A 15,116-nucleotide genomic window follows, 5' to 3' on the forward strand; every position below is an offset into this window, starting at 1 on the left:
TAGCATGTCCGTGTGGAAAGAGATCTTCGGAATCCAGATAACGCTGGTGCTGCACTTACTAACTTGAAGAGTGAGTTAGCAACTCTGGGCCATTTTCTGTTCTAGAAGAGGTGTTGTGAGAGTGGTAGAAAATGTATCAAGTGCTGTAAGGACAGTGCCTCCCCGATAGCAGCTGCTCTAAGTAGGTAGGTAAGTCAAACGGGCCAACCTGGTTCCTAGTCCATTGTCCTTTCCATCGTCCCCGGGTGGTGATGGTTAAACACTGGGGGGAATTGAAGAGTTAAGGGTAAGGTAAGTGTAAAGGAAGACCCTGGAATCATTGTGGCATCCCAAAGAGGCTGTCTGTTGTTCCTTTTCAAATGATGGTTTCAGTATGGTTATACTGGAAGGGGGTCAGTGGTCTTAAAATCCACTACAGTTCTAGAAGAGCAAAGAAGCAAGCATACCTTATGCTTTGAGGCTCTGGCTTGTCTTGCCTGTCTCTGGTGAGCAAGACAGTCTTCCTTTCAGCTAAGAGCAGGGGTTCCTCGGCCCCCAGGCAGAGCCCTCTCACTGCTTCTCCCCCAAGCTATAGATGAGGAGGCCTCCCCTGGTGCCTTGTTTCCCTGACCCGTGGCCCTGAGACTGGTAGATACTTAGACCTTGGACCAAGGAGGAGGATGGAGAAACAGGGGCGGAGCCAGGGAGGCACGTAGAGCCCGGTTTAGGCCTGTGCACAAAGGTTCCACCATGTGGATGGTCAGCAGCATCCAAATGGTATTTACTCAGCATGGCAACAGTGAGGGCGAAGTTCCCTGCTGTCCAGACACAGGGGCTCCTCAGTTCTCAGCAGAAAGTCCCATAGAGACAGAAAATAAACACCAGAGGTGATTTTCTTCTGGCCTCGGCAAAGTCACAGGAACCCCAGGAGTGGTTTCCAAGCTTGCTGGCAGAGCCAGGCTGGAACGGTGGCAGTGAGGGCTTGGTAAGCGAGATCTGGGCCCAGGAAGATGGAATGGGGCCAGGGGGACTGCAGTCTGTAAAGACGAGGGTCAACTAAAGCAGGACGCAAAGGGGGATGAGTTCAGAAAACAGATTTAAGATGTGGAAACTGGCCCCAAGAAGAAAGGACCAGCTGAGGTCAAAACAGTGACCAAGACCCGGAATGTGGATGCAGGCGAGAGAGGGGTGAGTTTAGGGTATCGGTGACTCTGGGAGCAGGTGCCCAGGCCCTGACATCACAACCGGGTTGGATGGGGGGAGGGGAAGAAAGCACCCTTCGAGGAGGGCTTTCTGTGTTCCCGGCTCTATGTTCAACACTTAATGGACATCTTTGGAACAGAGAAAGAACTCTAAGTCCCAGAGAGGTTGGGGTGGGGGCCGGGTTCCCAGGAAAGTTGGGTACTAGGCAGGGACATTGAAGTCATTCTCAGATCTAAGAGCAATCAAGGTGGGAGCAAGACCTTACCAAACCGGCCTTAGGGCTGAGACAGAGAGACAGAGAAAGAGAGAGAGAGAACACATGCAAGCGAGCTACGGAAGGAGACTCTCACCTGCCTGGGGCCAAGGTGGTGTGATGTTGAACCACTGGAGGAGGTCAGTAGTGGTACCTGCTAGAATTGCAAGGCAGAAATCCAGGCAAAGCCTCAAACAGGCTGAGCCACGGTGCCTGTCCATGCCCAAAGCCATGCTTCTTATGCTGTACCTGCGTAACCCAGTGGCTTATAATAGTTTCACTATTTATATATCGCTTTACAGTTTTCAAAGCACCTTCACAAATTAGGATACTTAACTGATGTCCATTGCTGGATTATCAGGCGGTGGGAGTCAAGTGTTTCACAGATTATTCTGTCTGGCTTCTCCTCTGTGACTCTGGCTAAGCTACTTGCCCTCTCTGGGCTTCGATGTGCCCAACTGAGAGGAGGCAACAATCAGTCATTCTTCTGCAACATAGGATAAGAAGCATCTGGAGAGGTGCTGGTAGTGAGCGGATTTGCCAGGCTTCAGCAAGCTCTGGAGTCCATAGACATTCTAAAGAAAACCCATTCACTGGGCTCCAGGAAGACAAATTCAGGCGTATTATGATCTTTCCTTCAACCCAGCTTTTAAGCCCTAAATGCTTCCAGAAGCCTTGTCATTCTCTTGCCCCTTGCCAAGCCTGGTTTTGAGACAGGGAAGTTACGGAGGAGTTTCTGATTCCTGTACGGCTCTATTTTTATCTGGAATGTATCTTCCTGCACCGCCAGTGATTGGCGCCTTCGGGGCCGAGGGTAAAGCAGGACCCAAGCAGTATATAGCAATGGACAGAGAGACTGAGCTGTTATGGGGGCGGGAAGTTAGACAGATGGACAAACTGATGGGCCCAGCATCTTTGCCAAGAGCAGCTCAATTAATTAATCACGAGGACAAGATGTTCGCCTGTGACCACGCCCAGCGTGACACCTGTAGGGCACTAATCAGAGCGGGCACTGGGCTCCCCGCGCGCCCCAGCGCTGTCGGGAGCTCTGGCATCTTGAAGAGAGGTGAATCCTTTTGCATCTTTATGTGAAATCAGCATCTGATGTTTAGGCCGGAATGAGAATAAACTTGACTTACAGCAGGAAACAGTAAAGAGGGACCTGTCTTTTCCTCCAGAGCAGCCTGTTCGCAGATCTGAAGGTCCGTGGCCGCAGCAGTTCTTTCCTGTCTCTAAGCAAAGGCCCCTTCACAAAGCTTGGCCCCCACGTAACTTCACGCGAGGCGGTGGGGGGCGGCCGTGTGCGCCTCCCCTGCTCCAGGGGCAGCGTCACGGTGTGACCAGCGACGGTTCCTTTGGAGGGAGCACCCAAGTAAGAAAGCTTGGAGACACTTTTAGCGCAAAAAGGAGGGCCTAGGAAGTGTATGTGAGTGTGAGTGTGTGTGTGTGTGAGAGAGAGAGAGAGAGAGAGTGTGTGTGTGTGTGTGTGTGTGGTGTACAGGGATACAAGCTTGCAGCTGGAGTGGAGCATGCTTGGTCTTTGTAGGCCATGAGCCCCGTGGAAAGACAGAAATGGACTTTCTCGGACAAACTGCTACCCAGATCCTCCCAGTTTCAGGCTAGACGTGAGCAGAGGGAGTGGAGAGGGAGTTTGCAGTCTGTGTACGAAACGCCATCATCATGGTCACCAAAAACCAAAGCCAAATGTCTCTGAGGCTGGACATTTAAAAAACATTATTAAAACCGTGTGGTTCCATAGGCCGCATGTAACAAGGCAGAAGTGAGGGGGCCGTTTCCAGTGCTTACTGACTCACCGTATGAGTCTTGGCGACAAATGGCACATGGGAGTGAACAGTGGCCAGGGTACATCTTGGCCTCTTCAGGGGGCCTAGAGGCACCTTGGGGGAGGGAAGGCCACAGGAAACCAATGGTTGCATTGGTGGTAGAGCAGGGGCATGGTAACCAGCTGGTAACCAGTTTGCAGAAAGCTCACAGCAAAAAGGAACAGAACAGTAAAAGGGGTGAGCGAGCCTCTCTCAGTGAGGACACTGTAGAGAACAGTAATGCAATATGCAAATCCCTATAACTGAAGTCATCGCAGGGTTCTTGGAAGGAAGGACCCCGTTGCCCGTAGTAATAGTAATCCTTCTAAAGCTCTTATTATGTCCTAGGCCTTGTCCCCACACTTTAGACGTATAGTCAATCATTTAATCCACAGAACAACCTTGTGAGTGATGTGCTACTGTTATCCCTGTCAAGGTTCAGAAAGGTAAAATCATTTGCCCAAGGTCACTGAGCTAGGGAGATGGAGCGACTCAGCGGTCGAATCCAGATAGTCTGGTTCTCATCGCCATGCTACTTGACTCTCGTGTTATTTGAATATTTTCTGAACATTTCTATGCCCAAGGCACTCAATTAAGTAGGGGAAACAAGACACAAAAATACTTGTCAAAAGTTCAATCAAGGGGCTTCCCTGGTGGCACAGAGGTTAAGAATCCACCTGCAATGCAGGGGACACGGGTTCGAGCCCTGGTCCGGGAAGATCCCACATGCCGCGGAGCAACTAAGCCCGTGCGCCACAACTACTGAGCCTGCGCTCTAGAGCGACAACTACGGAGCCCGCGTGCCCTAGAGCCCATGCTCTGCAACAAGAGAAGCCACCGCAATGAGAAGCCCGCGCACCACAACGAAGAGTAGCCTCCGCTCGCCGCAACTAGAGAAAGCCCGTGCGCAGCAAGGAAGACCCGTCGCAGCCAAAATAAATAAATAAATAAAAGTTCAATCAAAGACGTTTGCTCATCCCATTAGATACACTTACAGGCCTCTCTCTCCAGTGCATTTTGCCAGCCTACAGTTTTCGAAGCCTCATGTGACAACGGGAAGACGCTGTCACCGATAGAGCCCTCTCCGGGCTGGGTCTCCATGGGATGAGGAACCCGGCCTTGTCCTGCCTCCCAGATCCCTGGGTGCTCCAACCTCCACCCCCAGGGCAGCACCAAGCTTTATTCCTTTCCAGATCCCCAGAGCCACACCCAGGGCCAAGGACACTATAAACATTCACTAAATGCAGTTGACTGAACGGGGTTTTTTTAAGTCTTTGAATGCAGGAGTCAATTGCAAAACGCTGAGAAAAGACCTCACTGTCGCCGCGTCCCTGCTTGCGGCCGCATAGCCAGCACCTCGTGTGGCACTCGGTGCCATGCTCAGCAGTGCCGAGTGCATATTTGCTGGTTAACTTCGGCTTCCCCTTGGTTTGCCAGGAGAGGCCGGCAGAGACCAACGCCAATGTGGACGACTCGGCGCCCCCCTCGGTGGCCCAGCTGGCCGGGCGATTCAGGGAGCAGGCAGCTGCCGCAAAGGAGGTGAGTCAGGAGGCTTCAGAGCCCCTCTCCTGGGAGGGGGCTGGAGGAAGGGGAAGTCTGGGTCAGGCCCAGAGGAGAGGGAGGGAGGAGGCCTGGTAATTACCAAATTAGGAAGAGAAGCCAGAGAGGGGTCTCTCTGAATGTGAGGAATGTCGCCATGCTGCTGGGCCTGGGCAGGACCGTTCCCCACCAGAGTGAGGCTTACGCTGTGGCCAGGAGGGCTGAGAGCTGAAAGCCCTGCTGTTAGAGACGGGGGTCTGGAACCTGGGGCTTGTCCACCTCAGTCCTCCACTGATAGAGACTTAGATCTTGCCCAGCTGTGCCAGGCCTGGACTGCTTCAGAATAAAGAAGTCCCCACACCAGGCTCCTCCCCGGAGCATAGAAAGCTTAGGAATCCGGAGCAAGGGTGGATTACAAAAGGAGAACTGGGAAGAAAGAGAGGACAGAAAGGGAAGCACATTCAGATAGGAAGCCAGGGATCAGGAAGGAAAGGGATCCGGTGACCAGTGGATTCTAGAATCCTGCTGGAGAGGACAGTGTCAAATGGGGCATTGCAGCATTGGAGAGATTTGGGCTAGATTTTCTTGAGTCCTACAGCCTGAGGAGCTCCTTAGAAGTGAAATGAGGGAAGGGAACCCCAGTGTGGGGGGAGGTTTATCGTGGCCCCTTGGGACAAAGGAGAGTGTAATTGTCATGCTTTTTTAGGTACTGTCATGCTTTTTTAGGTACGTTGTTTTGCGTTTTTATTTTCCCATCTGAATAATCGGTCCATAATTTCAGACACGATAGGAATGTCATAAAGGGTGAAGGAGATAGTATTGATCTAAGGTGCTGGCAGTGCTTAGAAGCTGGGTGTGGGTGTCATTGTGAGATGTTGCTTCAGGCAGGCCAGTGAATCACGAGTAAAAGAGGATGCTCCAGCAGGAAAGGACTGGGAGAGTCTGAAAAGGACTAGAGAGCCTGAAAGTCAGAATGGGTAGACAGTTCACTAGAATGAATTTATAAAGTTAATGGGCAGTCTCAAAGACATGCAATCCCTCCCTTCATTCTTTTCTCCACCAGACAGCCCTAAACATTCCTAAAACCGGTTTCTACTTCCTTCCTCTTCCTCCCTGTTGCCTGATTAGCTCTCTCTCTTTTTCTCTCTGTGTGTCTGTCTGTCGCCCTCCCTCTAGACACCAGCCAGTAAACCAACAAGAAGGAAACCGCCCTGCTCCCTCTCTCTGTTCCCTCCCAGGGTAGAGCTGGGCCAGAACGGTGAAGAGGTAAGTGCTGCTGTTGCTGGGGGCTCAGAGGATGCTGCTTATGGATTTTCTTTCTCCTTTCTGTAGGAAGAGGCATGCAATTCACATTTTCAGACTTGAAACCTGTGCAGGGAATTTCTCCATTTCAGATTCAGGGGTGATTCTCCTTAACGCTTCCTGAATCCTTTACTTTGAAAACGAGGTCCCTTCCTACTCCCTCTTACTGAGCCTCCTTTATGGTTTTCAAGGACAGGAGCACTGTTTTTTGTTTTTTGTTTTTTGTTTTTTTTTAACATCTTTATTGAAGTATAATTGCCTTACAATGGTGTGTTAGCTTCTGCTTTATAACAAAGTGAATCAGTTATACATATACAATATGTTCCCATTTCTCTTCCCTCTTGCATCTCCCTCCCTCCCACCCTCCCCATCCCACCCCTCTAGGTGGTCACAAAGCACCGAGCTGATCTCCCTGTGCTATGCGGCTGCTTCCCACTAGCTATCTATTTTACATTTGGTAGTGTATATATGTCCATAACACTCTCTCACCCTGTCACATCTCACCCCACCCCCTCCCCATATCCTCAAGTCCATTCTCTAGTAGGTCTGTGTCTTTATTCCCGTCTTGCCACTAGGTTCTTCATGGCCTTTTTTTTTTTTTTTTTCCCTTAGATTCCGTATATATGTGTTAGCATACTGTATTTGTTTTTCTCTTTCTGACTTACTTCACTCTGTATGACAGACTCTAACTCCATCCACCTCATTACAAATACCTCCATTTCATTTCTTTTTATGGCTGAGTAATATTCCATTGTATATATGTGCCACATCTTCTTTATCCATTCATCTGTCGATGGACATTTAGGTTGCTTTCAAGTCCTGGCTCTTGTAAATAGAGCTGCAATGAACATTTTGGTACATGACTCTTTTTGACCTATGGTTTTCTCAGGGTATATGCCCAGTAGTGGGATTGCTGGGTCGTATGGTAGTTCTATTTGTAGTTTTTTAAGGAACCTCCATACTGTTCTCCATAGTGGCTGTATCAATTTACATTCCCACCAACAGTGCAAGAGTGTTCCCTTTCCTCCACACCCTCTCCAGCATTTATCGTTTCTAGATTTTTTGATGATGGCCATTCTGACCGGTGTGAGATGATATCTCATTGTAGTTTTGATTTGCATTTCTCTAATGATTAATGATGTTGAGCATTCTTTCATGTGTCTGTAGGCCATCTGTATATCTTCTTTGGAGAAATGTCTATTTAGGTCTTCTGCCCATTTTTGGATTGGGTTGTTTGTTTTTTTGTTATTGAGCTGCATGAGCTGCTTGTAAATCTTGGAGATTAATCCTTTGTCAGTTGCTTCATTTGCAAATATTTTCTCCCGTTCTGATGGTTGTCTTTTGGACTTGTTTATGGTTTCCTTTGCTGTGCAAAACCTTTTTTTTTTTTTTTAATATTTATTTATTTATTTTTGGCTGCATTGGGTCTTAGTTGCGGCACACGGACTCTCTAGTTGTGTTGTGCTGGCTCAGTAGTTGCGGCACACAGGCCCAGCCGCCCCGCGGCATGTGGGATCTTAGTTCCCTGACCAGGGATCAAACCGGTATCACCCGCACCTGCAAGACCGATTCTCAACCACTGGACCACCAAGGAAGTCCCTGTGCAAAACCTTTTAAGTTTCATTAGGTCCCATTTGTTTATTTGTGTTCTTATTTCCATTTCTCTGGGAGCTGGGTCAAAAAGAATCTTGCTGTGATGTATGTCATAGAGTGTTCTGCCTATGTTTTCCTCTAAGAGTTTGATAGTGTCTGCCCTTACACTTAGGTCTTTAATCCATTTTGAGTTTATTTTTGTGCATGGTGTCAGGGAGTGTTCTAATTTCATACTTTTACATGTACCTGTCCAATTTTCCCAGCACCACTTATTGAAGAGGCTGTCTTTTCTCCACTGTATATGCTTGCCTCCTTTATCAAAGATAAGGTGACCATATGTGTGTGGGTTTATCTCTGGGCTTTCTATCCTGTTCCATTGATCTATATTTCTGTTTTTGAGGAGCACTGTTTTTCAAGCCTGAGCATTTCAGCCAAGAGAATGGGTCCATAGAGTATTACCACACCAGATTCAGGAGTCATGAAAGTCATGTTTGACTCCCAGGTCTGACTGATACGATCTTGCATGTATGCAAGGCATCTGGAAAGAGGGCTGCACTCACATAAAGCAGAACTGCAGTGTGAGAGAGTCGCGGGTTTCTGTGGTATCTTGAAAAAGCTGGCTATTGTTCTGGATCACTGAAAGAGAACCAGAGCACACAGGAGGCCTCATTGCCCTCAGATATAAATAGCCAATGTTACCAACATAATAAAGGCTCTGGTATCATAGATCATAGCCAGCAATGGATTCCCGGCCTGCGTGTTCACCTACCCTTATTTATCTAATTGTAGCTGTAAGAGCAACTTGTCCACACCCTCCCAGGAAACCATGAACCTTCACTGTGGTCGTGGTCCCCGCCAGAAATGGATTAGCATGTTCTCTTGTCCGGCCTGGGAGGCCAACCCCGAAATAGAGCAGCAAGCGAAAGACAGTCCAATTCCCACATCCCAACTGTGATACCTCTTTCCCCCGCTTCCTTTTTTGGGGGCCAACATCCTGACGACAGACACTGGATAGCCATGTGGACTTGGGCAAGGCCCTTGGTGTCTACATTTTCTCATTTATAAAGTGAAACATTTGGAGTCGATCAACGGTTTTCCAACCTTTTTGTCAACCCAAGGCATATAAGCAGAAGCCCATCAGATAAAGCAGAAACTCAGAGCTGCTCTCAACCAAGTGGGAAGGGGGTGGGGCCCCCCATATGCTCTGAGAATACTCCCCCCCAAAACTGGACAGGGGTCTTCTGGGATGAGAACGCCCCAAGAAGCCCAGTTTAAAAAACACTACATTTCTGTTGGGGTCTCCTCAGGTGCTGACATCATGATTCTGACCCCATCTTCGTGGGGTCATCAGCCAGCGTTCCAACCAAAGCCATACCAACAACTTCTCTTTACTGAGGGTGAACTTCTCCTGTGACCTTCACCCTGAGGGCTTGGAGCCTGTGTTAGGCAATAGGCTGAGGCCGTGGCCACTAGGTGCCTACCGTGAGGCTGCCCCGTGATGACCTGGACTCAGCCCCAGAGAAGTCACTGCACTGCGCCTGCTTCCTTTTTTGTAAAATGGGACAAGAACACTAACCCGACATGATGGGGGCCGGATGGGGACTTTTATCCCCTGGATAAAAGTCCTGGAGAGTCTGAAAAGGACTAGAGAGCCTGAAAGTCAGAATGGGTAGACAGTTATCCCCTGGATAAAAGTGGAGGGAGGGCTTCCCTGGTGACGCAGTGGTTGAGAATCTGCCTGCCAATTCAGGGGACACGGGTTCGAGCCCTGGTCTGGGAAGATCCCACATGCCACGGAGCAACTGGGCCCGTGAGCCACAGCTGCTGAGCCTGCGCGTCTGGAGCCTGTGCTCCGCAACAAGAGAGGCCGCGATAGTGAGAGGCCCGCGCACCGCGATGAAGCGTGGCCCCCACTTGCCGCAACTAGAGAAAGCCCTCGTACAGAAACGGAGACCCAACACAGCCATAAATAAATAAAATAAATAAATAATTAAAAAAAAAAAGTGGAGGGAGTTCAGCAGCTCTGGGAGAAATACGTTTACATATTCCATCCCATGGGGCACCACCAGCAGCTAAATGGCATGTAATAGCCAAGGGCTGGATGAATGGGAGGGTGGATTTAAGAGGGAAGGTCCTGCGTGGAGTGACAGGCTGCTTGCACGTAGGAAGGACGTTGCTTCCAGAGACCAGTGACTTTTTGTCACAAGCTTGAAATTCACATAAAGATAAAATGAGCAGCCGGCTCTGTCTGGCTGGGTTAGAAAATTGTGGAGGCTGCTGCCCACAGTCCTTCTGGACTCCCACGGCACAGCCTGCAGGAGCCCTAGAGCCGGGAGCCTTGGGGGCCTGGGAAGGCCCCAGTCAGGCTACCCCTCGGTTCCCAATGCACAGTGCCGGAGAGGGTCTTCCCATCCCTTCTTCATCCCTGCCCCCTCCCTTTGCCTGCACAGGCCTGAGATGGTGGAGCCAGGAGTTGCCCCTCTCTGGAGGACCCACCCAAAAGAGTGTTTAATGTGGCCACTGAGCCTGCCTTGCCTGCCCACAACAGGGCTGGAAAACAGTTCCATCTGAAAAATCTGGTCATTATTCTAGACATTATAGGAATGTCATATATGGACATATATACATACATATAGAGAGATGTCAGGCTGACTTTTCTCCACCAACAGTATGAGCGGCGGCCGCTTGTTAAACAGTAAAGAGCTGCTTGTTAAACAGTAAAGGAAATACTGCCACCTGCAGCCGTTCCCAGGAATGGCATTGGCGGCTCTTTCGGATTCTTCCTGCTTTGCAGTTCAGTTCAAATCAACAAGGATTTTGTAGGGCATGAGCTGGGTTCCCAGCACTCTCCTATGATGAAGGGGCTGTGTTTATTGAATTTTCACTCTCTTCAGAAGATACTAGTCAGTTGCGGAAGAGAATAAAGTATTACATAAAGTGAGCTTTGTCAGCACAATTGTTGCTGCAGTTCCTAAACAGTATCTTCAGAAACCCGGCCTCATCTGAACGTTCACTGTAAAGCCCAGAAATTAAGGACAACTGAGTTTGGGCTGGAAGCTGTTTGTTCTCACGGTGGACGCAAGGCTCCTTGAAAGACTGACGGCTCTGGAAATACGTCTGATGGTGTAAACTCATGGAGCCAGAGGCACCTGAGAGCTGGAGGAGGCCTTAGAATCGTTTATTCCAACCCACCCACCTGCCTGGGTCTTGGCTGGGGAGGCCGAGGCCAGGGCAGCCATCTAGCTCCTGTCAAAGCCGGAGTTAGCAGGGGCTGGGGAAGGGAGCTCCTGAGTCCCAGCCAGTGGCTGCCCCACGCTCCAGCACCTCCCCCCGCAATGCTGGGCCTTAAAAAGGTCACAGGGAGTTCAGCTGAGTGAGTCTGTCTCCTTCCATCACTAAAATACAATCATCTCACTCAATAACTATCTCAGAATATTTATATAAGAAATTGTGTCATTCTCCTTATGATTCAAGTAAATTAGCACATGGGTGCAAGGAGCAGGGTCCCCAAACTATAGGAAGATCTGCTCTGGTCTCTGTCCGACATCGTGGAAGTCATCTTTTTCTTCATCATCATCATCATCATCATCACTGTCAACATTCCTACCTGTTGAGGATCAATATAGCTGTGGAACTAGAATCAAGTTGTAGGGATTTTACACAAAACAGGAAGGAGTCAATCTTTTTAGATAATATAAAATCCAAAGCCAGGCAAGATTCCTGACATACATTCATCACAAAAATATCCCAACTAACAGAACATATATATGTGTGTGTGTGTGTATACACACATATATTCACATACATATATCTCAGACATCGACCACTTTCAGAGGGCAGGCGCTCAATCATATTCATTTTTATGTAACCAACACAATGCCTGGAATGTAGGAGATACTCAATAAATGTCTGTTTAATCAAAATGAATAGTCAGTGTTTTGGAATATGATAATTTATAAACAACACTATTGGTGGGGTTTTCCAAAATATTATTAGTTTAAGGGAAGAATTTCAAGTATACCTCTGTCAGGTTTCACTCCAGCTCTGTGGTTTCTTATGTTGATGACAAACAGAATGGATGATCACTGTGCCCTTTCTCTTTGAAATCCCCTCCAATTGTTGGCTCACGTTGCTGAAGGTCATGAGGTGAAGATCTTGTCCCCCCCTCAGACATAGTCTGTTCCCTCATAACGACCATGAAGGCATACTTCCTGGAACAGGAGGCCTCCTGTGTTTCAGACGTCCTGCCTGCTCTGATCGATAGATTCAAGTGGTCTTGTTAGTGGTAGCGTGAGGGAGAGGGGAAGGGGAGTCTGCCACACCCAGGACCTGAGGAGGTAAGTGAGCTCCTGAAGCTAAGTGATGAAGTGGTAAAACCAACTTTTTCTTCTCCTCTTATTCCAACTGTGGCTTCTGGGCTCCAGCCAGAGCCCCACTTCCCTTCACCTCACTCATTTGCTTGTTCTGGTCCATTTGCTTTCATAGAAGTCACCGCCCAATGCAAACCACCCTCCTAAAGTCAAGGTGAAGAGCTCGCCTCTGATCGAGAAGCTCCAGGTAAGTTCAGAATCATTACCTAATGCTACCTCCTATCCAACCCCCTCTCTTATCCAACATTTGCATGTCTTTGGGGCTCCTAGGGTAGTCCCAGATGTCACCTGGACAGTTGACCTCTGATAACCAGCTAGTGATCAAATTGCCCTGAAGGATGAGGAGCTCTACCTGGGGGCAAAATGCTAAAATAAGGACCCTATCAAACAGGAGCTCGTATCATTAGCACCTAATGGAGATTGAGGATAATCAGATGCCTCAAGAGTCTTATGGGAAAGGATGTTATACACAAGAAACACTCCAAGAATAACCAAGTCCTTTCCAAGGCCTGAATGCAGCCACAAACCATTTCAGCTTTACACAGGGCTGAAATTCAGCTGCTAGTCATTACACCACTAAGGCCAAGTTCATTGTTTGGAAAGTATTCCATCCTACCTCACCACCTTGTACATCCAGAGCCCTCACCACTGTGCCCACAGTGGGGCTGGCTTTCCTGGGAGTGTAAACGAAGTATATGACACTGCACTTGATCTCACAATCTTGTTGGGGAGACAAGATTTTCACACATGATACAATAAAAGACATATAGGAGAGTAAATACCAGAGATCTAAATCGTGGGTTAACTATCCGACTCCTACTGCTCTAGACCAGGACTTTTAAACCTCGGCATTATTTGAGCTGGTAAATTTTGTTGCAGGGGCTGCCTTGTACACTGCAAGATGCTTTAGCAGCATCCTTGGTCCCTAGCCACTAGATGCCAGCAGCACTCTTCAGTAAACTGTGACAAAGAAAAATGTCCCTAGACATTGCCAAATGTCTCCTGGAGACAAAATCATTCCCCTGCCCCCTACCCCAGCTGAGAACCACTGCGGTAAAATTTTAGAGCGAGAAGAGAGTCAAGTGGGCAGGAGTAATTAACAAATGCTTTAGGAAATACCTATTTCCTGAGTCCGTCCTTAAGAATAGTGGCTGGAAAGGAGGGAGGAAGGTACTCCTGGTGTGGGGACAGCATGCGCTAAAGCACAGAGGAGAGACAGGCATGATGTATCTGGGTGGGGCCTGTAGAAGATGCTCCAGCTTTCACCGCCGTCTCTGTGCAGTCACCCAGGAGAACAGCAAGGCTCTCCTGCACTGGCTCCTCCCCTCTGGGTCCAACTAATAAAATTGGCTCGTCTACCTTGTTCTGAAGCCATTGTTAGGGGTGTGTCAAGACAAGTAGCCACAGCCTCTGCAGTTCCCAGCTATGTGAGAGACCAGGGATTTGGCCCCCAGCCTGATTTGGGGTTAAGGGAAGCATCTCTGGTTTGGGTTATGAGCCTACCTCATGGCTGGGGGGGGAGTCTCCCCTGAAGTTTAATTCATACTGAGAAGCCCTGATCCCACCCCAGCTGCAGGGAGGGAGTGGGCTGCCCATCGCTGTAGGAGGCTGCAGGGCTCCCATATACATAACAGGGATCTCTCAGAAGGGACCCCAGAACTCAGACATTCCCTCCTAGCAGCCATCCAAAGGGTGTAGCCGAGGACCCCTACCTCTGTCTCCCGGCAGCCTACCACAGACCTCATCCAAGTGCCAGAAGTTAGTTTGCAAATGCTGTGTACTTAGTCCTCAGCAAATGCTGAGTCTTGGTCAGACTACCCTGCAGTCAAGACTACCCTGCAGTCTTGGTCTTATTCCCCTTTCTAGTCATTAATAAGCCTCTTCGGGAAACATCGCAACCTGAGAATGGGGTTTTAATCTCTAATGGTTTAATCTCATGAAGAATGTCAGCGACAGTATATAATTTGGCCAAATCCCATAGGAACCTTACCTTGTTGGAAGTACGTGGGGAAAGAACTAAGAAATGCATCATCGGCTTCATTTTTCTTCTAAGTATTCTATTGGATGAGTTAGGAACTATGATTTTTCTTCACTAGAATAGTCCATAATTCAAAGTTCAAGTTTTCCTCTGGCTAGCAAGACCCATTTTATTTGCAAGCAGTCTTACAGAGGGAATGTCCCAGCTTGACCCTGAGAGGGCAGGAAGACCTCCTTTAATGCCCAGTTAACATCCGCTCTGCCATGAAGCCCTCTGGGCCATGCCAGCACACCAACTCCCACAGCCTCTGTGGTCCAAACCTGTCCCTTTGTACCTGCAACATGCTGCTTTTAGACATGGCGTGGGCTCACACTGTTGCTATTTAACTTTTATATTTTTAATTGGGCAATGACACAATCTTGTCTATATTATAAATTCTTTCTTAAAATCACAATCGAAAAACTGACATCGTCCTAAACATGTGTAATGTTCTATACTGTGCAAGTCCTAAAGTACATGTCGGAGTTCTCCAAGATGACAGAGCCTCGGCTGGCAGGAGGGTGGCACCAAGGGGAGTCTGGAGGGAAAGGGTGTGAGTCGGGTAGTGGCAGGAGAGAGTAATGGGACCAGATCATAAAAGACTCTAAAGGTCAGGCTCAGTCGATGGGACAAATAAAGACTCCGAGACACAGAAAGGCTACTGGACTCGCTGTAGGTCACACAGCTATTAAGTGAAAGAGGCAATACCTGGAGTTGGGTGTGTCTCCGTGGAGAGCATCCTCTGCCCCTCAAGCCTGGTCCCTTCCCTTGGAGGCCTTGCTGCTGGCCCTCCTGCTCTGGAGGATGCAACTGCGCAATGATTTGGAAACGCAGAGGTCAGAGCTGGAGGAACGAGAGCCCCTAGGTGGCGCTAGAGGACCCAAGGCGCTCACGTTCAGTCCCTCCATAGACCTCTGCACCACCACCTTCTCTGAGGCAGTCGGATAGATCTGGGACCACCGCCTCCTCCCCCACCAAACTCATGACTCCCTCAGGCCTCCCTCAGTGTTACCTTTGGGTAAGCCCTCCCCTTTGCT

The 15,116-nt window shown here is 48.9% G+C and overlaps 1 protein-coding gene across 2 annotated transcripts in view; it reads left to right on the plus strand.

Annotated features, from left to right (window-relative positions):
* The window catches only part of RCSD1 (RCSD domain containing 1), a 69,300-nt gene that overhangs the window by 41,237 nt on the left and 12,947 nt on the right, over positions 1–15,116 (plus strand). For both annotated transcript variants that reach the window (XM_036827922.1, XM_036827932.1), the window contains 3 exons: positions 4,696–4,797; positions 5,974–6,063; positions 12,178–12,249. In XM_036827922.1, coding sequence (XP_036683817.1) covers positions 4,696–4,797; positions 5,974–6,063; positions 12,178–12,249 — 264 coding nt within the window. The remainder of the gene's footprint in view (positions 1–4,695; positions 4,798–5,973; positions 6,064–12,177; positions 12,250–15,116) is intronic.

This window comes from Balaenoptera musculus, chromosome 1 (genome assembly GCF_009873245.2).
Source record: "Balaenoptera musculus isolate JJ_BM4_2016_0621 chromosome 1, mBalMus1.pri.v3, whole genome shotgun sequence".
In the NCBI taxonomy this organism is placed as follows: domain Eukaryota; kingdom Metazoa; phylum Chordata; class Mammalia; order Artiodactyla; family Balaenopteridae; genus Balaenoptera; species Balaenoptera musculus.